This window comes from Cajanus cajan, chromosome 7 (genome assembly GCF_000230855.2).
Source record: "Cajanus cajan strain Asha chromosome 7, NIPB_CcT2T_4, whole genome shotgun sequence".
In the NCBI taxonomy this organism is placed as follows: Eukaryota; Viridiplantae; Streptophyta; class Magnoliopsida; order Fabales; family Fabaceae; genus Cajanus; species Cajanus cajan.
The window spans coordinates 48,137,824-48,161,851 of NC_138523.1; the positions used below are offsets into that span (position 1 = coordinate 48,137,824).

At 29.4% G+C, this 24,028-nt stretch overlaps 2 protein-coding genes across 2 annotated transcripts; both read left to right on the forward strand.

The window, feature by feature from the left end:
• Positions 1–8,320: 8,320 nt before the first annotated feature.
• Positions 8,321–11,092, forward strand: LOC109804936 (cyclin-dependent kinase inhibitor 4). The gene is made up of 3 exons (XM_020366863.3): positions 8,321–8,852; positions 10,299–10,502; positions 10,609–11,092. The coding sequence occupies exons 1-3, from the start codon at positions 8,476–8,478 to the stop codon at positions 10,676–10,678; spliced, it is 651 nt and encodes a 216-aa protein (XP_020222452.1). The 5' UTR covers positions 8,321–8,475; the 3' UTR covers positions 10,679–11,092.
• Positions 11,093–17,826: 6,734 nt separating this feature from the next.
• LOC109805157 (2-isopropylmalate synthase) lies at positions 17,827–23,623 on the forward strand. Its single transcript, XM_020367155.3, has 4 exons — positions 17,827–18,260; positions 20,644–21,888; positions 21,964–22,034; positions 22,898–23,623. The coding sequence occupies exons 1-4, from the start codon at positions 17,865–17,867 to the stop codon at positions 23,169–23,171; spliced, it is 1,986 nt and encodes a 661-aa protein (XP_020222744.1). The 5' UTR covers positions 17,827–17,864; the 3' UTR covers positions 23,172–23,623.
• The last annotated feature ends 405 nt before the right edge of the window (positions 23,624–24,028 follow it).

Genomic DNA, 24,028 nt, shown 5'->3' on the forward strand with positions numbered 1-24,028 from the left:
ATGAATTATAGATGTGAGAGACTTTATCTAAAGAAATGATAAAGAAAAAAGTCATAAAATCGAGTTATATGCACACTTCATTTAATAGATAATTAACAAACTTATAACTTATTTGAGTTTGTTTTTTCATAGCTTAACTTATTGGTAGCTCTTAAGATGTTATGATCAATGATTTTTTTTTTTTAAATTGACTAACCAAGACCTTCATCTTATCATTCAAATAATGGTCTTGGAATAGTAAGAAATCAAACTGAGCTATATAAACTCATTCCTTTGTTTGCCAATCTTGAGCCCAATTTGGTATCAATAATTCATAGATAACTAATTTAGTTTGTTGCTGACAATTCCAATTTGGAGGGCTTTATTCAATTCTCATTTGTGTCTCGAGATTGTATGGTTGGAGGAAAATTTTTATCTAGCATAGTTGATATACATAAAGATGTGATCTTGAACTTGATCTCTTGTATACACATTAGGTCTTAATGGGTGTGAATGAATGTGAGACTTGTTATAAAGAGTAGGAATGAGTTTTATGTTATATTCACTTACACATTCACACTCCTTTTTATCTTGTAAATCATGTCCTCCTCGATCATCATTTGAAATTTTGAACAATTAAGATAAATGTGAATGTAAAGAAATAATCTTATTTAATCTTTTAATTTATCCATACCAACTCCCTAGCCCCATCCAAAAGTTTATAGGATTAGTAAACCAAGGTGCATCATAAGTGAAAAACAAAGCAATAATCATATTTAAATATTAATCAACATTTTTATTATTATTTTAGATATATTTAAGATATTTAAAATATTTATAATAGATTTATTTTACGATTACTGATAGATAATTGTTTTTACATGTACATAATTTAGGTTAATTATGTTTTTGATATTATCTTGTAATTATCTAATAGTTAGGGATGGCAAATATACTCGTACCCGCAGGTAATACCCGAACCCGTCCCGACTTTGACTGGGAATACCCGGTTTGACCGGGTACGGGTACGGGTACGGGTAAAACCCGATATATTAAATCGGGTACGGGTATGTACTTACCCGCCCCGTACCCGTACCCGTACCCGTCCCCGTTCTCATTTTTAATTTAATATTCACTTTCAATTTAATTATATTAAAAAAAATTAATATTTTTTTTATGTGTGATTATTTATTATAATATGAGATAAAGAAATAACCTAATTATAATTATAATATAATATAAAAAAAATTAAAAATATCATTTTTTTACAAAAAATAAAAAATAAAAAAATTGACGGGTACGGGTACGGGTACGAGTATACCCGATACCCGACGGGGACGGGGATGGGGATGAAAATCTATACCCGACGGGGATGGGGACGGGGATGGGGATGAGTTTAACTTGCGGGGATGGGGACGGGTATCATGAAACCCGTACCCGCCCCGCCCCGTTGCCATCCCTACTAATAGTTCTTTAAACTCATTTTTATGATATTTTTTTTATCATGTTTGTGATTCTTTTTGGTCCAAATATCATATATGTAACATTGTGAGATTTATTATATATGTTAATTTTATTAATTTAATTGTTGTTATGATTAGTTATTTAATTGCTGTGAAACTTTAAGGATTAATAAATTTTTATGAGTTTTAATTATTAAAAGTTGTTTTGAATTGAAGGATGAAATACATATGTTTGATTTTTTGTGTTTTTTTGTTGAAGATGAAAAGAAAGTGTTGAATTGGGTTGTTTATTGGTTGCATGTTGAAATTTATGAGGTAAATGAGTTTCTAAAGTTGTATGGTTGCGGTTTCTAGCATTGCATGTTGTAGTGATCTAATTTTCAAGTAATGAGAGGCAAAATCGTGATTCAATCAAGTGCAAAAATCACCATTACACTGGATTTAGCTTCATAGCGTCGAACATGAAGCAGGTCAGATGAGGCTTTTTGCCTCACTAGTACTAGACACGAGATTGGTAGTATTAAGCGTGAGTTAAAGGGGAGCTCTTAGATTTGGTCACGTCGAACTTAGGTTAAGGGGGGTTGGGCGTGGTTGCCTCAAGGGTTCTCCGACTTAGTGATGTTAGGCCCCAGTTTGGGTGGCGTCAGACTTGATTAAGGTTGTAGCTCTCTACTTAGACAATTTTAGGCACAGGTTGAATAGTGTCAGACGTGAGTCAGACAAAGACTCTCTACCTGAATGAGGTTAGGCATAGGTTTTGTTACACCCGACCTGATTGACACATGGGTTCTCTGTCTCATCCACATCGGGTGCAAGTAGATTAGTGTCAAATGTGGATGAGTTAGAGGCTCCCTTCCTTAATGACATAGGACGCGAGGAAAATGGTGCTAAGTGTGGTTTGCTAAATGAGAAACTTGTTATTTTTTGGTTAAGTGTTGATAATGGGTTTAGTATATTGATTAATCGCATGAACTATGTGGACGTATGATATAATTCATTATGCATTGATATAGGATGATGTATAATGATATTTAAATTGCTTAAGTTGGAAGTTAATTACGAATGAAAGTTGAATTGTAGTAAAGTTGAATGAAGTGTATTGTTGAAGTAGCCATGTTAATTGACTTATGATTAGGTATAGTTGACTCTTAAAGTGGAATATTAAGAATCCTCTAGGTCCTTAGTTGATAGAGTTTGGAGGTAAGGTCGAGCCATACTGATTATGAAGTGACTAATATAAGTCTGTATGGGGACAAGGTCTAGTCATACATGTATGAAGTTGTCAATCGAGTAAAATACAAGATCGGAGGCCAAAATCTCTAACTGAGTACTAAAAAGGATACAATATTTTAAAGGTGGTCGACAAACTAATAAATCCAAAATAGGCTTAGTTATGCATTCAGAGGTTGTGATATACTCACACCCAATCTGTCATAACCTTAACAAGAATACTGAGTTTTTTTTCCTAGTTTAAGCAATAAATTTTGAGAAACAATGTTGTGTTGTGAATTTTCATCTAAATCTATTTTTGATCTAGTAAGCTAAAAAATATCGTATTATTAAGTTGTTTCGATAGAGTTAAACCAATTAGATTGTTTACGTGTGTTGTAAAAGATCTTTTAGTTGAATATGTAATAACACATACATTTGTTGTGTTGATGAGTGGTGTTGTCCATATGCTAAATTAATATGTTGATAAAGTTGTTTGGTTATATTATAAGTTGAAATGTTATCATGTTGTTAAGTTGAGTGGTGTTGTCCATATGCTAAATTAATATGTTGATAAAGTTGTTTGGTTATATTATAAGTTGAAATGTTATCATGTTGTTAAGTTGTAAAAATTGTGTTGCTATATTGATATGTTGTAAAGTTGTTTAAGTTGTGTTGTAAATAGTTGTATGGTGAACTATTGTGTTGATTACACGTGGATAGTTGAACAAGCTAATGTGTTGATCACATGTTGTATTGAATTGTTGAAAGTGTAGGTGGTATGCTGAATTTGTCATATAGTTAGTTTAATACTTTTATACCATGATGTTTCTTTTAAATCAAAACATACTCTTGCATTTTTCTTATGATTGGATTGCAATAATCGTACTTGTTATTGGAGTAAGATAAAAATAGGTTGAAGGTTGTATGTCTTGTGAGTCGTGATGGAGGATGACAAGGTTGTTTTGGAACTACCCTATGGTAGCTATTATGTAGTCGTTACTTGACTGTATGTTTTCACTTTGGATATATATATATATATATATATATATATATATATATATATATATATATATATTGTTGCATGTATTTATAGGAAAATGCTTGCATGATAATCTTAGCTAATTAAAATTATGTTTTTTGCTGCTTTAATTCGTGTTGAGTTATAAAATATAAAGACTTGTTAGATCGTTACAATACAAATACAATAATTTTCATGCAGGTGAATTTAATGAAATAAATTTTATATCATAATCAATTACAAAAGGATTCAAATTCATGTCTCAAACAAATAACCTATATTTCTAAAAAAGATTAAATTGACCAAAATTTAAAAATATAAAACCAAAATAAATCTTTTAAAAATAAATGACCAAAATGAATCATAAAAAAAAATGTTAAAAGTATAATCTTTTCAATAATTATTTTTAATATTTTATATATATTTTTTGTTTAATATATTTACTTTTATTTCTTTAAATATGTTGAATTATTGGTTCTCTTTCATGCTCTTGACAAAATATAAAAAAAAGAATAACATATTATTTTATATGATGCGAATTCTACCATGATCTTAAAGTTAGTTAATAAAAATAAGAATCACTTTCATTTTCACTTTTTTTTTTCATAATGCTTAAAAAATTGTTATAATATTAATTATCTTAGAGAAAATTGTTATACACTTGTAAAACCAATTCCTATGTTTGATTCACTTATAAAATATGATGAAAATCATGATGTTTTTTTTTAGTATTGAAATCATTCGCCACTTTAACTAATTTATTTATTTATTATTAATATCTGATACTATGAAAATGTTGCACTTTTTGTTATACTTTTTGTTCTTTACTTACCTTTTGTAATTTTAATTCGTAAAAAATAAAGAAATCATTCCTTTTTAAATGGTGATTAACATTATCAAGATTATTTAATTACATGACTTGTATTTAATATTCTAACTTGTTTTGTTAGTGAGTTTGAAAAACAAATAAAATATGTGTGACATTGTCCTTAATCTACCGATTCATGTAGAGTATTATAACATCTCCCGATCAAAAAGTTTGTCATCAACTTTCTTACCAACAATTATTTTATATGTTCGAAATATACTTCAGCCAATATTTTTTTAAAATATATACTCAACTTTAAAAGAATTTACTTTATCTAAAAAAATTAATGATCTATCTTCATACCTTCAAGTCAAAATGTAAATCTACATCCGAATGTCATGCAATTTTTTATTTTTTCCTCAAACGTCATGCCAATATTTAAAACCAGCATTTTGAGTCAACTATGCACATTATATTATACAGCTGCTTGCGTAATACTCTTTTTGTGCAAGAGTTTACTAAAAACCTTCTACATATTTGTGTATTATGATTTTGATAATAGTGATTTTAACAAGAAATTTACACATTCATATGCATATACATTACAAGCAGGAGAATATGCTATCTTTATGATCACGAAGTTAATCTTCTAAACTAATTTATGATAACATCTTAATCTTTTTGGAATTGGAAACCAGCCTAATCAGATGGTTTAACAATTAATACAAACATTTGATTATCCTTTAATACTACAACTACTTCTACACCAGCAACCATCAAGTTTCATGTTATAATCCCAATAATAAATCATTCATTGACAACAATAAAATCCATACAAGTTCTTGATTGGTAATTTCGTCATCCATTATTGAGATCTTAAACGTTTAAGGTAAAACGATTAGATGATGATCATAAACCATCTACAAGTTTCCATTTGTAATCTTTTATTGACTTTTCATCCATTAAAAACTAACCATTTAATATCTGGGAGTTACATTTATCAATTCATATCCTCTAAATAACTTTCATAGTCTTTTAGATTTTTTTTATAACAAAAAAACCCAATATTATTTTCTAGAAACTCCACACAATACACTTCTCCACGATTGCAATAATAATTTAAAGACAGATATTTCCATAATAAATTTGGGAATAAACAACTAATTACCTCTTTCCAATCTAGTCACATTAAACCTTGATATAGCAGAATTTTTTACTATTTAATTGTAGTATCAATCAGGAACGGTTCGGTTTCCTATTATTTTTTTAACAGCATTTCATTGACATTTTGTGTTTTTATATAATTTATTCAAATTTAAATAAAATAAAAGGGATGGTCAATTATAATAAATAAAATAAAATAAAATATATAGTTAAAATATGTACATGAAAGAAAAAATTAATTATTAATTGTATAGTTTATTATTATTATTATTATTTGCATTCAAAATGTAAAAAAAATAACCTGATTGGTAAAATAAAAAATTCAAAACAATAATATAAAATAATAACATATAAACACAATAAAAAATAATAATTGAAGGCATAATTATAGAACCTATTTTAAGTTTTTGATACATTTTTTTTATGGATCCCTTAATAATACATAGGATTTAAGAACTTTTTTAACTTTTGCACAAATGAAAGAATTTAACTTCAATTCTTAATTAAATTTTGTGTAGATTTTACATAATTTTTTTTTCTGTGATCACTTATTCTTGAGAGTTCTTATATTAAAACACTTCTTACAACGATATGATGACACTTAATTAAGAATTACTGTCAAAAATGATCTTTTCAGTTTTTACAGTTGTGTATTTTATGATAGAACAGTTTTATATATTCTAAATTAAATTCTGAATCATCATTAAAATATTAATATCTTTTAAAAAAATTATTATAAAATAATTATTTAATTTAATATTTTATTATTTAAATCAATTTTTAATAATTTAGAACAAGTTTCAAAATATTTTTCCAGAGGATGTAGCAATTTTTTTTATGATAATAACTAAAAAAATAACTATTCATAAAAAAAACAAAACAAACAAGTAAATAACTTCACAACGCATGGATGAACTTTCATGAAGTTTAATTGTGTTTATAATGAGAATCGTTTACAATTTTTATAAAATAATTTTAGCATCTTAATGAAATTTATCAAAATATATAAAAAGAAAAGTTACTTTATTAAATCTCTATAAACGAAAGTAATTTAGTTAATTTTTTTATGAGAATATTTTAGAAATTTTATCAAGTTTCATCCTTTTTAATTTTTAATTTTATAAATTTAAGTATTTATAAATAATAATAATAATTAAAATAATTAATATCATAAAAAAATTATTTATTATAAATTTAAAATATAATTTATATATTTAAAAACATTTATTTAAATAATTTTTATTATAATATATATTAAATATTTAAAATATTAATCAAATATAAATTATAAATATATAAAATAATTATTTATTATATAAACTGCATATACTAAAATATTAATTTTATCATAAATATATAACACAACTTTCTTGAACTAAGTTGGATTAATGAACTATATAACACAATCGCTTATTTAATAAATAATTAAATTTGTTTTTAGTTTCGACATTTTTAAATCATAATTTAGTTTCGACCTTTATTAATCATAATTTTTAATTATTAAATAAATTTTATTTGATTTAACTTCCTAAAACCTTTTTCTATGAATAAAAATATCAATCTTGAGATTGAAAAATATTAATTAGATAAAAAAAATTCAGAAACTAAAAAAGAAATTTTTTTAAAAAATTAAAAATAAAACTAATAAAAAATTGTTTAAAGATTAAAAATGAAAAATAACATGAATTTAATAACTAAAAATATATTTAATTATATAATAAAAGCTTATTCAATGCACTTTGATTTTTTTAGGTAGCATTAAATTTACTTAGAGCATATTTATGAAAGATTAAATTTTTTAACTTTTTTTTTATATTTTATTTTATAAAAAGCACTGTTTACAGAATAATGTGTATGTTTTAGATAATAACTTAAACTTGTAAATAATTTTTTTTTTAAAATGAACTGTTTTTATACACAATTTTTTTAAGAAGTTAAAAATGTGAAACTTATGATTTTTTTTTTAATAATTTTTTATAAAGTAGTTTATTGCATAAAAATTATTTCTTTATATTAAAATAAAATTAAACATCTTAAAATTATTTTATTATAATAATAATAAATTATTAAAATAATTTAATTTTACTACTTTACCAAAAAAACACACTCTTAATAAATTAAATATTACCTAAATGCATGCTAACCGGATTGGTAAAAAAATTGGTAAGGCATTATTATAATATTATTATCTCAAATAATACTTTTTTACACCAATAATTTTATTTTCTTTTAAAAAAAGAGTAATGAGGATTCATATTTCCACCTAAGCACGAGAGCCAAATCCCGAGAATACCTACCTGACCCACCTCCCTACAAAGAAAATAATTTTACTATAATAATAAAATAAAATAACTCTCTTATTTTACCATGTCATGAAATAAAAAAAAAATTTATAGATCCAAACAGAATAAGTAATTTTTAAATTTTATGTTTTTTTCTTTTTTTATTCATTCCTTTTTTGTGGTTTTTCCCTTTTTATTATTTACAATATAAATAATAAATAAATACATGAACCGTACGATAAAGAAATGGAATTATGTAATTGTTTCTCTCCCCATGCTGCTGCGCAGCGTACTCTGTACTCTACACACACAACATTAATTAAGCACTAAGCAATGAACACATAAAAATACAAAAATAATAAAATAATAATATAAATACCAAAAATATTCTATTATTCCTTTTCCCACGGCTTTCACCATTATTTCCTCTCTCTCTCTCGAAACAAACCAGAAAAACAAACCACTCTTTCGTTCGCTCCGTTCGTGCCGTTGTTTTCCGCCGCTGGCTTGGTCGTTAAGCGGCGAACTGTGGCGGCAGTTGCGTCTCCGATGGGAAAGTACATGAAGAAAGCGAAGCCCAAAGGAGAACTCGCGCTGGTGGAGTCCACCACCACCAACACCACCACCTCCTACATGGGGGTTCGAACCCGCGCCAAAACCCTAGCGCTCCAGAAGTCCCACCCTCAGCCCGAACACCCTCCCGCACCCGATTCCTACCTCCAGCTTCGGAGTCGGCGCCTCCGCAAGCCTCCGATTTCGCTCCACTCCCCCAAGCGCCAAAGACACTCCAACCCTAAATCCCCAATCCCCGACCCTCCCAGGCTCGGACTCGCATCGGAGCGCGAGGAGACCGCTCTGCATGAGAATGCCGAGCCTCAGGAAGCCTCCTTCGGAGAAAATGTTTTGGATTTTGAAGGGAGAGAGAGGTGGGTCTTCGCTTCCCTTTTTTGAATTTAACTATAATTCGTTTCGATTTTTCAGTTCCTAAAGCTGGTAACGGGTTTTTTTATATTAAATTTATTATCTTTTTGCGTTTTCTTTCGGAAAAAATAAATAAGCCCTAATTTTTTTTGTTGTTGTTGTTGAGCTTTATGATTTCGTCTTGGTTGGGGGCAAAGTACTATAACGAGAATTTGAAACTGATTTATTTTCCACCCATGGTATTTTGTTCAGTTGAGTTATATCTGTGTTTTTTTTAAGCGATGGTAAAACTCCATAGTCTTGTTCTCTGCAATGTAATTGGGTTCCTTTCACGGATATCAGTTCGAAAGATGATTGAATGTGGGGGGTTTTGTTTTCTCGGTTGAAGTTTATGTGTTGTGTTCCTTTTCAAGCTGTGTATACTGTGTAAGGGGTTTGCTTCATGGCCTCTATTCTCTACGGACATTTGTCTTTTTTGTTTTTTATTTTCTGTGATCTTAATCAGTTATGCATGTCATTCAGGTGAAGAATTTGCTTTTTTATTTTATTTTTATGAAGGTGTTTTCTTCATTTTGTCTTCTATCATACTCTTTTCCCCCAATTCAGGGCTTCACTGGAGAAAGATGTTTTTGTTTTCTCTTCGTGTAAAGCTTTTATTATGTTTTCCTTTCGTGTAGCCTTTTTCTTTGTACAAGTTCAGCTGATATCCTGATAACGCTTCCTAATGATTTGAAGAAGTTATTAGAAAATTATATACAAATTCTAATGATTTGAAGAAGTTATTAGAAAATTATATTCAAAATCTATACAACGGGAATACTTCATTTTTTATACCCTGCTTTTGTTATCCTTACTTTATTGACAAGAAAATGTTGATATTTGATACTTCGTTAGAAATTTCACCCCTTTTTCTCTAGATGATGTTTTTACCTGTTTTACCATCTAGTGATTGAAATATTTCACTATTTTCTCTGGTCATGTACTATTAGATTTGTGCAGAATAATTATAATTATTATTATGCGTAGAACAAAAAAAAAAAAACTCAATTCATATCTTCTATTTATTTTCAACTGAGAGAATGATGGGATGTATATAAAGTATAAACTACAAAAGAAGGGATAATCTTAAGCAATGTCCCTTTTCCTGCAGACTTTCCACATGTTTTATGTATACTGAATATCCTCATAATATCTGATTTGGCATATGCACCATAATTTGAAACCGTGTTCTTTTGGCTTTAAATGTTGTGCTGGCCAGCCTAGAACTTGTGAGCATTACCATTTTGTTTTTCCGTTTTGAGACGGACTCAAGTCTTACCTGAAATATTATTTGTTTTGCTATTATACTTGCCTCTTTTTTTTTTTTTTTTCCTTCTTCTTTTTTTCCTCGTGTTTCTATTCTACTAGTTTGCGTTAAATTGTTAAATTGATATATTTATTATTGGCATCAGAAGCACCAGGGAATCCACACCTTGCAGTTTGATAAGGGACTCGGATACTGTCAGGACTCCAGGTTCAACTACCAGGCCTACTTGCTCAACTGAAGCCTATCGAAGAACAGAGCATGCAGCTAGAAGGCAAATCCCAACCTCACGTGAAATGGATGAATTCTTTGCTGAAATTGAAGAGGCTCAGCAAAGGCAGTTCATTGAGAAGTATGTTTCAGCGTTTTTTTATATTGGTTTTCTTAGTTCTTTCTTACTCGACTGCAATGTCTGCTACATCCCCACAAACTAATTAATCACGTGAGTTCAATTGCAGGTACAACTTCGATCCCGTGAATGAGAAGCCACTCCCTGGGCGTTATGAATGGGAAAAATTGAAACCCTAGAAGTCTAGTGTAGTGTTCCATCAAGACAGACATGTTTGAAGAAGTATCAGGGGTAGAATTTGTTGAAAGCGGTGGTGGCGTTATTTCCCTTTTCCATCACCTTCTATTTACTTGTAAAGAAAGTAGGAGTCTTAAAAAACTGTGTAGACTAATGGTCTGTAACCTTACAGAGGTGATGATTACACAACAATACAAATCAAGGTCCTTTGTCTAACAGATCATTTTAAGGGGGGCAAGGGAAGGGAAGGGGTTGTATCGCGTAGGATTAGGGATAAGTCAAATTAGGTCAGTATGAGGTACAGGAATTTACTTAGGTTTTCTCTTGTTCTTGTATTTTACTCATCTTTGTCTATACTTGTACTGATGGAACTTGAACAAACTTTTAGAAATAAAGACCCGATTCCCCCACCTAAATTTCTGTCACTTCCTTTGTCATCACTATTAAATATTTGCCCTTTGTTCCGCGAGACACTGAATCTTTCATTTGTTTTTAGATGACACTAGCTGTTTTTGTGGCCCTTAGCAATATTGCTTAAATTTGCTGGTCTTTTATTAAACGTCCTATAGTGGTGGGGCAAAGCTAACATGGAATCTTTTGTCTTCTCTGTTATCATGTAACCTCAAATGACTTTATAACTTTTAATAACCTGACATTGTGGGAGACATTTACGAATTGAAAAATGATGCCTCGCCAGATTGGTATGCTAGCGCAATTTCGACCCTCACTCATGAATCTACGGTAGGTCACAAGTTTTAAAGGGTGGCATTTGGAAAAGATTTTGAGTATGCACATTTTCGACCCCGCACCAAATGTTACTGGCTTATGGAATGTGTCAGCAATTTTTTCTGAAGATAAAATAAGGAAACTAAATCACTGGCCTGGAAAGAATTCCCCTTTTGGACTAGAAATAATTTCCCTTCTTCACTGTAATTTTGAATCGAGAGTGTATGGTAAGTTATTTAAGTTGGTTTATTGTTTATTTCACTACTTCATAAGTTTTTTTTTTAAATCACTAAAATCACAATCACATTACTAAAGTTAGAATTTTAAATTTTATATATTACTTTAACTTCACTATGCCGATAAGTTTGCTTAGCTTAAGTAATTTTAGTGGTTTATAACTTCACTAGAGACTGTTTAAAATGGTATAAAGCTTATTACTATTGATTGTTCTTTTACGCTTAATATTTTATTAAAAACATTTATCGTCTCCTTTAGTATTATTGTCGGAAAGATGTGTGTTATAATGCATATCTGTTGCTAATGTTAATTGTTGGTAAGATCAAAAGAACGAGAACAATTAATTTGTAATGAATACTACTTCAAAAAAAATTGAAATTCAAGGATGTGCATATACAATGTAGCAATTCAAGGTTCAAAGTGAGAAGAAAATTTTAATATGATTGACCTAGTGTTGAGAATTGGAATAATAAGTTTAAATTTTATTGTTGCGATTGTAATTTTTACAAATAAAAAATAGATAAAAAAAAGTGTATACATTAGAATCTAAACTCGCTTTATATATCGTAATAGATAGCATTCATTTTAATAAAATTCATTCTTTAATAGGATACTGATTATTTTAATTATTACCCTATATACTTTTAAATTTGAATGCAATATATGGTCATTAAATAAAAACTAACTAAAAACTTAAATATTGTTATTTCTAAATATATTTTATCTATGAATAAATCATGTAAATAAATATATAAACATATTTATTTTTATGTTATTTTACATTTATCAATAATTTAACAATATGTTTTACCGTATTTCTACTATCTGCTTGAGAAGAAAGATAAAACAAAGAGAAGATTTTCTTTCGTTCTTGTGCGTCTCAAAAAAATAAATAAATAACTCCCCATTGGCATGAAATGGGGGGAGGGGAGAGAACGAAGATCTCTATTTTCTTTTTCTTTTTTGTACTTAAAAAATAGTTATTTTTATAATATTTGTTTTAAATAAATAAATAATATAATTTGATGAAAAAAGTAATGAATTCAAAAGTTTAAATTTTTTGGATTAAACTTAAAAATTTCAATCAGCATAAGAATATTTTTATATGATTTTTTTTTTCACTCTTTCTTTTACTCATCTAAAGTTTTAGAGACAAGCAGAAAGAAAATGTTCACTTCCTTTGTTATTCATCCCATTAACATATCATTTTTATCATTCTTATTTTTCTTCTTCTCTATTATGTTTATAATCCAAACCTATCATTAGTTGACATCTTTGCCAAGGAATTTTTCCCCCCCATGAATTTCTCCATGAAGCAATTTTCAATTTCTAATTATTTCCTTGTGTAAGCACATTTATATTATGCTCATTCATTATATTTTACTGAAGGCATGCCTATGGGTGACAACAAAAGTTTGCATGATGTTTTTGTCTCTGCGGAATCAAAGTTTTACCATCAAATGAATGCTATAAATTTTCAAATACACAATTGAATGAAAAGTTGAATAGAATGAAGCCAAAACAATCGAAAAGTTTCTCCACTGAGTAAAAAAGAACGAGGAATGCGAACTACTGTCACTGCTTAAAAGGGATTCGAGTAATTTATTTACTTTGAAAGTAAATAATTTTATCAAACAGACCTTTACCCTGTACACCTAGGAAATGCCAAGGTTAATTTAACATAATTACATTGCTAACACTGAAATAAAATGAATTCATATGCATGATTTGAATAAAAAAAAATGGTAGTGTGAATTTGTTCCCTTTGATTAGGAAAAGCGTGAATGGAAATTGTTGTTATGGTGGTGAGTGGTACTGAGCGTAACTGAGGGATCTGCAATTCCCAATGAAAACTCTTGTTCCTTTTGCGTGGAAAGGTGATTCTCTACATGCAAATTCAAAAGGGTATTCATTATTTGCTCACCCACGGGAAGACACTTGACAATGAAACAAACTCTCATATCATTCATCCTTTGACTCTATGGGGAATCACACATTGGGTACCTAAATGGACGACCCTGTTCATAATTTAATAATCATAATACCCTTATCCTTATGTAAGATAAGATGCCAACAACATCAAAATGCACTCTCTCTCTATATGTATACAACAATATTAAGATATTGGCTTTTCTTTTTCTTTATAAAATGAATGAGTTTTTTTATTTCCATTTATTAATTTCTCAAAAGCATAAAATTATTATTTTTAGTTTTTATTGTCATATTTTTTATTAATAAAAATTAAGAAGCCTTGTATATATCACCTCAATTTCAACCCTGATGGTTAAGAAAACAAAATAATTTAATAAATTATTGACTGCTTATTAATTGAACCGACGGTCAATTAACTATCTCACATGACATTCACTAATATGCGATATTATATCAGTTTAACTACACGCAAAGTAAATACTTCTAGAAATTTTAAATTAATGATATTTATCTATCTCTACTTTTTTTTTTTTTTATGTAATTTCACTTCAACTTTTGTTAGCAATAGCAAATGTTTGAATATTGTTTTCTAATTGATGTCTTATCATACTCGTTAACAAGGGGAAAAAAAAGGGCAATCATTTAGTTTTAAGAATGTGACATGAAAAGTGGATCACTAACTTAAAAAAGGGAATAAAAGAGAGAGAATTATGATCTTGGGAAAACTTTCCAATATATACCTTGCCCAATATATCGCCTTGAAACGGTCTAACGAAAAAAAAATAATGCTCATATTTCTTTTCTTGTGAGTTTGAATGAGGGGGAAAGGAAAAAAAATCGAAATACTAGTAGATAATAATTTTTTTTTCGTTTAATTGGAAAAAATAGAACGAAGGAAAATAAACTTTTTGACATTTAGAAAAAAAAATAATTATTAGCAATATATATAAGAATGAATAAAATAATATTGTTTTAACTTAATTAAATATTTTATATTTAAATTTTAAGCATATAATTGTACGATCGAGTTTAAATAAAATTATGTCTAGTAGATGATATTTATGATTTGTAAAATAAATACTAATAATTTAAACAATTCTTTGCTTTTCTCTTATTAACTAAATGTTCAAGAAATAATCCCCTTCTTATTCTCTATATTCTCAATCAAACAAAACCTTTGTAGGTTTTAGATAAATAATATACTTTTTTTTGGCTTGTTTTTAATTCTTTCTTCATTCTAAAGGAGGAAAATAATAACTATTTATATCACTATTACATTATGTAAGTTATGTGTATAGGTAATTAAGGATTTAGATTTAAGGTTTAATCAAATTTTACTTATTTTTCAATCAAATCAAATTTGTTTAAGATACTCATGAATATATATATATATATATATATATATATATATATATATATATGTATTTTCTTTATATTTTGTAGAGCCTATATAAACATAAAGTTTAAAATATTTGTGTATATTTTAATCTTAGTGATCTACATATATCACTTACTAAATTTTCCATACGAACTATTTTAGTATCATTTATGTACTCACGTACGTGTTTATATATATATTTTTATTGATAAATTTAATTATATATAGTAAATATTTAACATATGCATTGAATAGACTATAATATTGTTTACATGTAAATAAATACTAATTTAAATATATAAATTATATTTAAATTTTATATAGATAGATATTTTAAACATATAAATTATTTAAATTTTATATAGATAGATATTTTAAACATATAAATTATATTTTAGATTCATGATAAATAATTTATTATAGTATAAATTATTTTTATTTATTAAACAAATATTTTAAAATATTAACATTTAATTAAAAAATAATTATGATAAATAAAAAAATTAATTAGATTAGAAGTTAAAGGAATTTTTATAAATAAAAAAAAATCCAAAAAAAAAAACAGGCAGTGATTATGTTTAATTTATAAGAAGTGATTAATAATGAGGAACAATACAAAATTGTTTGACCTTAAGAACTAAAGTGTCGTCTTTGGATAGATTTTTTTTTTTTTTTTGCATAATCCTAAACATAGCAATATTACCTTTTAAAGCCTTAGGTCTCGTGTCAAATATTTTAACACATTTCAAACTTTTATAAATACAATTATTGTCATTGTATAGGTAAACATTTTACATATCGTCATTATTGTTAACATGAGTGGAGAAATGCATTTTCTATGTACTTACCTTGTGTCCATGACAACTCAATTGTGTCAAAGATCAACACCGTTTGTGACATAACTTTTAACTTAAACCACAACAATACAATTTGATTAGAGCAATCTATAATTTGGTCAAAGTCAATAATTCAACTTTAGATACAATAAAGAATTGAACTCAAAGTTATTCATATTGGTTGAGTCATTGTGGTAATTTCAGGTTACTTGACATCTTTGATAAAGAATCAACTCAAGACATGAGTGATAAAAAGAAACTTTAATTGTGGAAAAATTAAGTTTCATCAAGTTGAATTGAATTAGTTCATTTTATAAAAATAATTAATCTTTTTTATAAAATGAATATTTTTTTAAATGATTCATTTTTTAAATGAATGAATTTAAATACAATTTATTTATCCATTGTATATTATATATGATATGTTTTTGTTTTCTTTTAAAAAATCAAACTAATCTATTTCATAAAAGTACTTCAATTAATCAAAGTGTTTTATAAAATGGTTTAGTTTGTTTTTTCTTTCTCGTAATGATTCAATTTTATCTAAATTGAATTGGCTTGGTTTGATTCAACTTTATTTCATCCCTCTATTTGATATAATACTTTTGTTGCGTACTAATGACATCATGTACAAGGTCTAAATCTAAAAGGAATTAAGAGAAGTAGTTAAACTTGAAAAAAAAAATGTTCAAATTCTTAGTGAACTTTTGGTCACTTTAAATATCTAACTTTCTTTTATATATATATTTTTTTTCTCATAAATATTTTCTTAATCTTGATATTGTATTTTCTGGTTAAATAGTTTAGAAAATTATTTTTATTGTAATTTTTAGAGTTGTAAAGAGTATTTAGGGTGTGTAACTAGAAAACGAGGCATGAGTTTATTGGGTTTGAATGACCCATGTAAGCATCTCTTGAACGAATGATCCATGTGCTTGGATGGCCACTTAGTGGACAAGGTTATCTCATAGTCATTTAAGTTTCCAACAAGTCACATGTGTCACACTCACACTTTTGACACATTGTCATGTAATAAGTCCCAAATGGCTTTTTTAGATCTAAGATGTTGACATAAACTACATTTTTTGTACCTTACCATGTGACAAACTTCTATTAGTTCTTATAAATTTATGATAATGATATTTTTAGGAGAAAAAATTGAAATTCAAATTATAACTATTAACCATAATTAATTTAAATTACCTAACTTTATATATAGATGTTTCCTCTGCAAGGTTGGATACTTTTGAATGAATAAAATAAAAATCATATTCCTCTCAAAAGTTTTTAGTTCTTTATTTGGAGAATCTTCATCTTTACAAACTTTTATCAAATAATTTTTTTTCGTGACAATTTATTCACCCTGAAGTGACACACATCCTCCTTTTGACTCTCCACCATTTTCTAGTTTGCTTTCAAACTTAAAAGTCCATCGATAAAGATCAAAACATCAACGAAGCTAGTTACAGAGAAAAAAAACATCTCATCCCGATCACACAAAGAACTCCACAAAATGTTGGTTGAATGAATTGATAATATATTTTTTTCAATTAAATGCATTTATCATTGTTGCCATATGACACAAACGTAAAATTAAAATATTTAAACTAATACATGATGTTCCTAATTAGTTAATTTTCATCTCAATCAAAGCCTAACCTTTATGAATAAATCATTAGTCCTCATTTACTCTATCAACTAAACAACTTCTCCTTAAACCAATGCTTCAAACACAAGAAAAACTAAATAAAATTATTAAATCACTTTAGGTAAGAATTGGATAACAATAATAAAAATTTAAAAGTTAAATACTTACTCCTATATTATAAATTGGAATTATCATTTTATAGTGTGAATCCTACTCTTTTTCACACACCTAATTCTCAACAATCCATCTTTTCTCTTTTTTTTTTTTTTTTTTTGATAAGCTCCATCTTTTCTCTTCAAAAGATACAAGCTAACAAAAATAATATTTCTTAACTATATTTCTAAACTTATATATTTTAAAATATTTCGTGTCAGTTTCCCGCCTTCACCAGTCACCACACTCGAATCAGAGACAGATGCTATGGAACCCTAATGGAGGACGCAAAGAGACTATACCAATCCCTCTCCAACGCCACCGCTGAAGGTCCAATTCTCAAAGACAAAGACCTTCGCAGCGTCTGCGAAACCCTCTTCGACCAACTCAACTCCGCCTTCGGCCAGTTCTGCTCCGCTCTGCCTCTGCGCCACCATGACCGTCACGCTCCGCCTCTTCCGCCTCCGCATTCACGGCTGCGGCCAGTTGTTGAAGACCTTTCTCTCCTTCTGCGTTGCAGTCTTCTTCTCATGACGCTCCCGCACCCCGACCAGAGGTTCCTCCTCCTCAAGTGCCGCTCCCTTCTCCGCGTCTTGAACTCCTTCCTCTCTCTCGATCTCATACAAGGAGACCTTTCCGATTCTTGCCGTCCGTTTCTATGCGCGCTGTTTGAGGTAGTAGCTTCGGTGTTCAGATTGTTATTATTATTATTTCTTGTTATCTGCAGCTAGATGCTCCAATTAGTTGCTCAATGTTATCGTACATGATAGTATTAGGGGCCAATTGGATAAACTTTTCTGCTATGAAACCCAAATACTCCAAACATGTAGAAATATCGTGTTTAATACCGATACTCCTCAGTCCTCAGATACTTTTGGTTCAAAAAGTATCCCATTTTTTTTTAATTAATTTTTTAGTTTTTTTTTATCGGATACTTTCTGGATACTTCTAGATATGTATCTGGAAAATATTAAAAAATCTTGTCTTAAGCTTTTTATATAGTCATGTTTTTTTGTCATGCTATGGAAGGAATTGAAGTATATACTCCTTTTATTCATTCTTTGAAGAAAAATAAAATGGATCCAAAAGTGTAGAAGATTTGGTTTATGTGTATTTCAATCTTTTACTCGTCTATGAAAGATGAAGGGTATAAAAACGGAGAGACTAAGTTGTTGGACATTGGTAGAGATATATATATCATTCATTTGATGATGGTGTTATACTTCTTGCATGACAGAGTTATCTCTTAGCCAAACTTGGAATCTGTGCTTTTTTTCTAGATGATGGTAACAAGACGGAAGAAAGCGATACAAATAGCATTAGACAATAATTTAGTAATGATGTTTTTGAGTCATAGACTATTGTATAGAACCAATATTAGTTTTAAGTTCTACCAAAGATGCTTTTATTAATATAGTTAATTTGATATGGTCAAAAACTGTATATATTTTGTTATAATCACAAATTTCTTTTTTGTAAATTGTAATCATCATAGTCATGAATCAATGAGAAAAAATTAATGTCTCTTTACCAATATTCTACATTTATATAAAATTTTCTATAAAATTTCATTAACTTGTACAAAACGAATTGTACCCTAAAATTTTAAAAAATTGTCATATATCCGTATTGATGTCGTATTGTATCTGTGTCATACCAAATATCTAAGCTTCATAAGGAAGCACTTCTGAGAGAAAAAGGGAAAAACTTATGTATAAGTTATTCTGTAATTCTTTGCATAAGCTATATGAGAGAGTTTTTACAATTTAGCTTATGCATAAGCTAATTTTAGCTTAAGGAAAAATTTATTTCATTTTTGCTTCCTATTTTTTTCCTCCCAAAAGTGATTTCGGAGAAGTTTATCCAAATAGGTCCTAGGTATCAAATTAGGATTTAGCTTTAGGCTTGAGCTCTTTTTTGCATATTTAGTTTTTAAATCTATAATTCCAAGATTTCTGCTATTATTATTATTATTTTTTTTTTTTTGTAGATTTAGGGTCTGTTTGGTAAATTTATTCAGAAGTACTTTTAGGAAAGAAAAAAGAAATAAGCTTCTTTATAGCTAAATTTAACTTATGTATAAGCTAATTTGTAAAAGTTATCTTCTATTAACTATAACTTATCAGATATTTTATTTTTAACTTATGCATAAGTTAGTTTTAGCTATGAAGAAATTTATTTCAATTTTCTTTCATATTTTTTTTCTTAGAAGTACTTTTGGGTAAATTTATCCTAACAAACCTTTAGTTTAGACTGTCGCATGGATTAAATTAAACAATGCTGTTTGACTGAGTGTGCGATAAACATTTCTTTTTTCTCTAGCTACTTAGAGTAAAGTATTTTTTAGGGGTTTCTGTTGAGCTTTTCCTTTTCCGTTTTGATCTGACTAATTTTTAGTTGATCCGTTGGTGTCTGACATGACCAAATCGGCTTGGACCCCTGGAAGACTTTCTTTCATCATCTCTCGAATGCATTGCAATTGTTCCTGTTCTTATTTTTGTATGTCTTTTCGTCCTATGCATTCTAATCTGCACTATACTTATTTTTGTACTCTCGTTTTCGTTTCCAATTTGCTGCCTGAGCCTAAACTCGTTGGACCGATGTAATGTAGCAATGAGGTTCTGCTTTTAATTTGATGGTAAAGTCTTATAGTTTTTGGAAATAAAATGAAGTGGAGAGAAGTCAGGAGATGGGAAAAAATAGTTTTGTTTCATCAATTAATTTTAGTTTTTAGATTCAATTTCAATGTCTATGTAATAGTGGTATTAATGAATATTACAAAAGTGGCTGGCCAGTGCACGAGGCTCCCACCTGGTGAAGTCCGGGGAGGGTAGATATACACAGTTTTACCCCTGCAAGCAAGGAGGTTGCTTCCGGGATTTGAACTTGTAACTTCTAGGTCTCAAGGCAACAATCCTACTGTTGTGCCAGGCAATCTAATATTCTGCTCTATGCCATTATATATTGTTGTGTGCATCTTAAACATCTGTGACACACGAATTTGTATAGGATTCTTACTGGAGTTCTATCCATCTAAATTTGAAAATGTTATCCCAGGTATTTGCAGATGAACTTTTAAGACATCAATCTTTGAGAAGATATCTTATGATTGCTGATTCAGTGTCCTCCGACAGTGAAAAACTTTTCGTGTGCCATTTCAACCATGGTGATATTGCTAGTGTCCTGGAGGTGATGTCTTCCCATTTCACCCTGTCAATTTCTAACGAGAAAGCGTTTGAGGATTTCATAAGTAGACTATTTATACATTGTGACAAGGATTTTAGATTTACCGAACTTAGCCTTGTGCCCTCCATGATGTTGCTGCTTGATCCTGTTGTGCTTTCTGCGCCAAAGATGTTCCAGGCACACATAATTTCAATGGTTTCTGAAGCCATTGGTTCTGGCTTATCTTCAGAGATTTTAGCTCCAGATATGAACTGCCACCTAACAGCACTTCAAAAATCTGTCATCTTGTACACTATGCATGCGTCTAGTTTGCAAATAGATGGTTTTCATGTAGAATTGAAATGTTCCTATAATTCATACCTGCTTGAGAGAGGTCACCCAACTTTTGAATCTTATATCCAGCAAGGCACAAGGAACAGATTAAATCAAGTCTTATTACAATCAGATAATTCATGGGATTCCTGTCGATGCAAAATGTCCTCCAAAACAAAAGCTGACCTTTTGGCCAAGTACATTGCATTTATGAAAGAGAGGGAGTACATATTTATTGATTCGTTCAGGGACGTGACTACCTCAATTTTGGATTGTATAATCCATCAAGCTTTCTCTCAGGATGCCACTGGGGATTCATTATACAAAATAACGGAAAGTACTAGTGCCCAAGATATATGTCTTCTTGCGTCCATATTGAAGTTGATGAGTGTTTCGTTGCTACAGGCAATCAAATATCTAAGTAATGGTGGTGATTCACATTGTGTGAAAACCATGCGAAGTGCCTATATGCGCGAGAAATATGATTTCTTGATCAGTATCATTGATCATTTTCAACAGTTTAAGTTCTCTTTACCAATTCAAACTTTCTTGTATGACAATATGATGAAAAGTCAGCAATCAAATTACCAAGTCTCCAAGTCAATGCTTCTGCACTTCATAGGCCTGCTATCTTTAAGTTTCAGCAATGGACTTGATTTGCTAGCAAAGGGGTGTATATCTGTACTTATGTCACTGATGTGTCTGTTTGTTTTTGAAGAGGGAGATTTAGTATCTTTGGGGTCATTGAGGGGTCTGTCATTGCGACCTTGCTCATCTGAAATTCCATCAGATAAGAGTGGAAAGGTGAATTGTGCTTTCAGTTCTCACGAGCTTAAATTTAGTTTGTATTTCATGCTAAATTATTGGTAAATTTTGCAGGGGGCTAGAGATAAGCGGTCTGTCTATCAAGTTGCAGTAGAGTTTTGTAGAATTCGACCATGTAATTTAAGGTACATGTTGTATTTATTTCTTTTTGGCCTTTATGTAATGTAGTATTTTCAATATACATATTCTCAATTTCTCTATTTACAAATATCCTTAGCTAGCCACTTAGGCTTGCTTAAGTGGTAAGGAAATACTGGGGTTTGAGTAGCCATCATAAGTTCAATTCATTTGTTAAGCACAAGAAAATACCATTCTGTAGGAAACCTAGTTTGACGCCCACGCATTTTGCTATTAGTTGTTTGTTTCATGGTGTATAAGTCTTGCTCTATCGTAGTTATGGCCTCTTTGGAAACTAGAAGGATTACCCTCTATTAGATTAAGTTATGTCATATTCGCTTATCTTGGAACATGGGCACACTTAAATATTGATGGATTCCGTTAGTTTAGCATATCAATGATACACTCAATTTGAGGGTTTGCATTTAGTTTAGCTTGACAGTGATTCTACTTGTGTTATTTAGATTGCATAAATTATTGTTATATTATTGATATTTTTTTAATGTTTTTTCATCCAAATGTCGTAACAAGCATTATGTAATCAAGCAATGATGAATGAGAGCTAGCTCTAGTCGAATGTCTTGGGTTTGATTTTTGCTAGGGATCCTTCATTGTTTGGTTATATTATATGCAAGTTCCTTCCCCCATAAGCTATTTTTTTGCCCCCCAAAAAAATGACGATTATTCAATCAATCAAATAAGTTATAAGCCTCACTAAAATGAAGTGGCAAATTACTTTTCTTTCCTCAAATTTTGTGAAGTAGACGGAGTTTTCCGTAAATAGAGCGTCCTGGAGTTGGTCGGTATTCATTTTTAATACTATTTCTCTTTTATGCTTTCTTGAGGTCTGAACTTTCCTATATTTTTTCAGAACGCATGGAACAGAGAAAACCTGCAATGGGGAAGTGTTCCTTAATAGCATGTTTGAGGGCTCCAAAAGATTATCCGATTATGATGAACTTGCAGATTTTCTCGAGTGTAAGACGGGGAAAAATTATTCAAAGTGGTTGAATAACCGCCAAATATATAGAAAATGGAGGTATCAGAAAAAAAAAAATTTAAGAAAGAGTAAGAAGGAAATATTATGGAAGTCTTCTAAGTGTAAATTGAAGCGACAGAAAATTTGTACGTTTATGAAGCATTGAAGGTGATAGATCTGATCAATCTGTGCCCCGAGTACATGTAAATATATAACCTATTGTTTCTTGGGCTCCCCGCTCGTGTTAGCTAAAATTTAGTTCAAATCTTGCTTGGTGGATTCAATAGCAAGCAAACAACTTTTTTGGTCTTCTACAACCAAACTCCTGAACAACTACTCTTCCACCGGAGGACGAGAGCTTATATTATGTACGCAATTTTGCATGAAAATCCATATATTTGAGGAGAAAGCGGCAAACAACTATCCAGGTTACATGTTTCTGCTCTTCTCTGTAATCGTAAGCTGGTCTATGCTAATTATAAGCACGATTTAATGATGTATGAGCAGCATCAAGACTCGTGTTTAAATTCTTCTTATACTAAGCAAATTTTAAGTAGATAGAAATATTGAAGGTATAATTTTATAAATGATAATAGTGAATTAATTTGAATTTGAAAAGATTTTGGATGGACCAGTTAACGACCAGTGTGATTAATAAGCTTTTACAAATGATTGCGTCCCCTTAAAGGGGTCATGTAGCAATACTAATAGGATCGTTTTTTTTTTACTTCTGATTAGGCTATAATTGATCAAGAGTTCACGAAGTACTTGATGTCTGTGATCGAGTGTAATGGAAGCCAAATTTAGCATTATAATTGATCAATATAAATTAGTTTATCTAGGTTAAACTCGAATTTCCGCAGTAAAATAACCCCCAAAAGTGTCTTCAAAACTGTATGTAGTTTTTGTCCTAATATCAATTACTTATATTATTTCATCTGATCTAACTCGTTTTACATACCCATACCGAAAATGAAGATGACAAAGTTCGACGTCACATAGTCCCAAAAAATATAGAAAAAC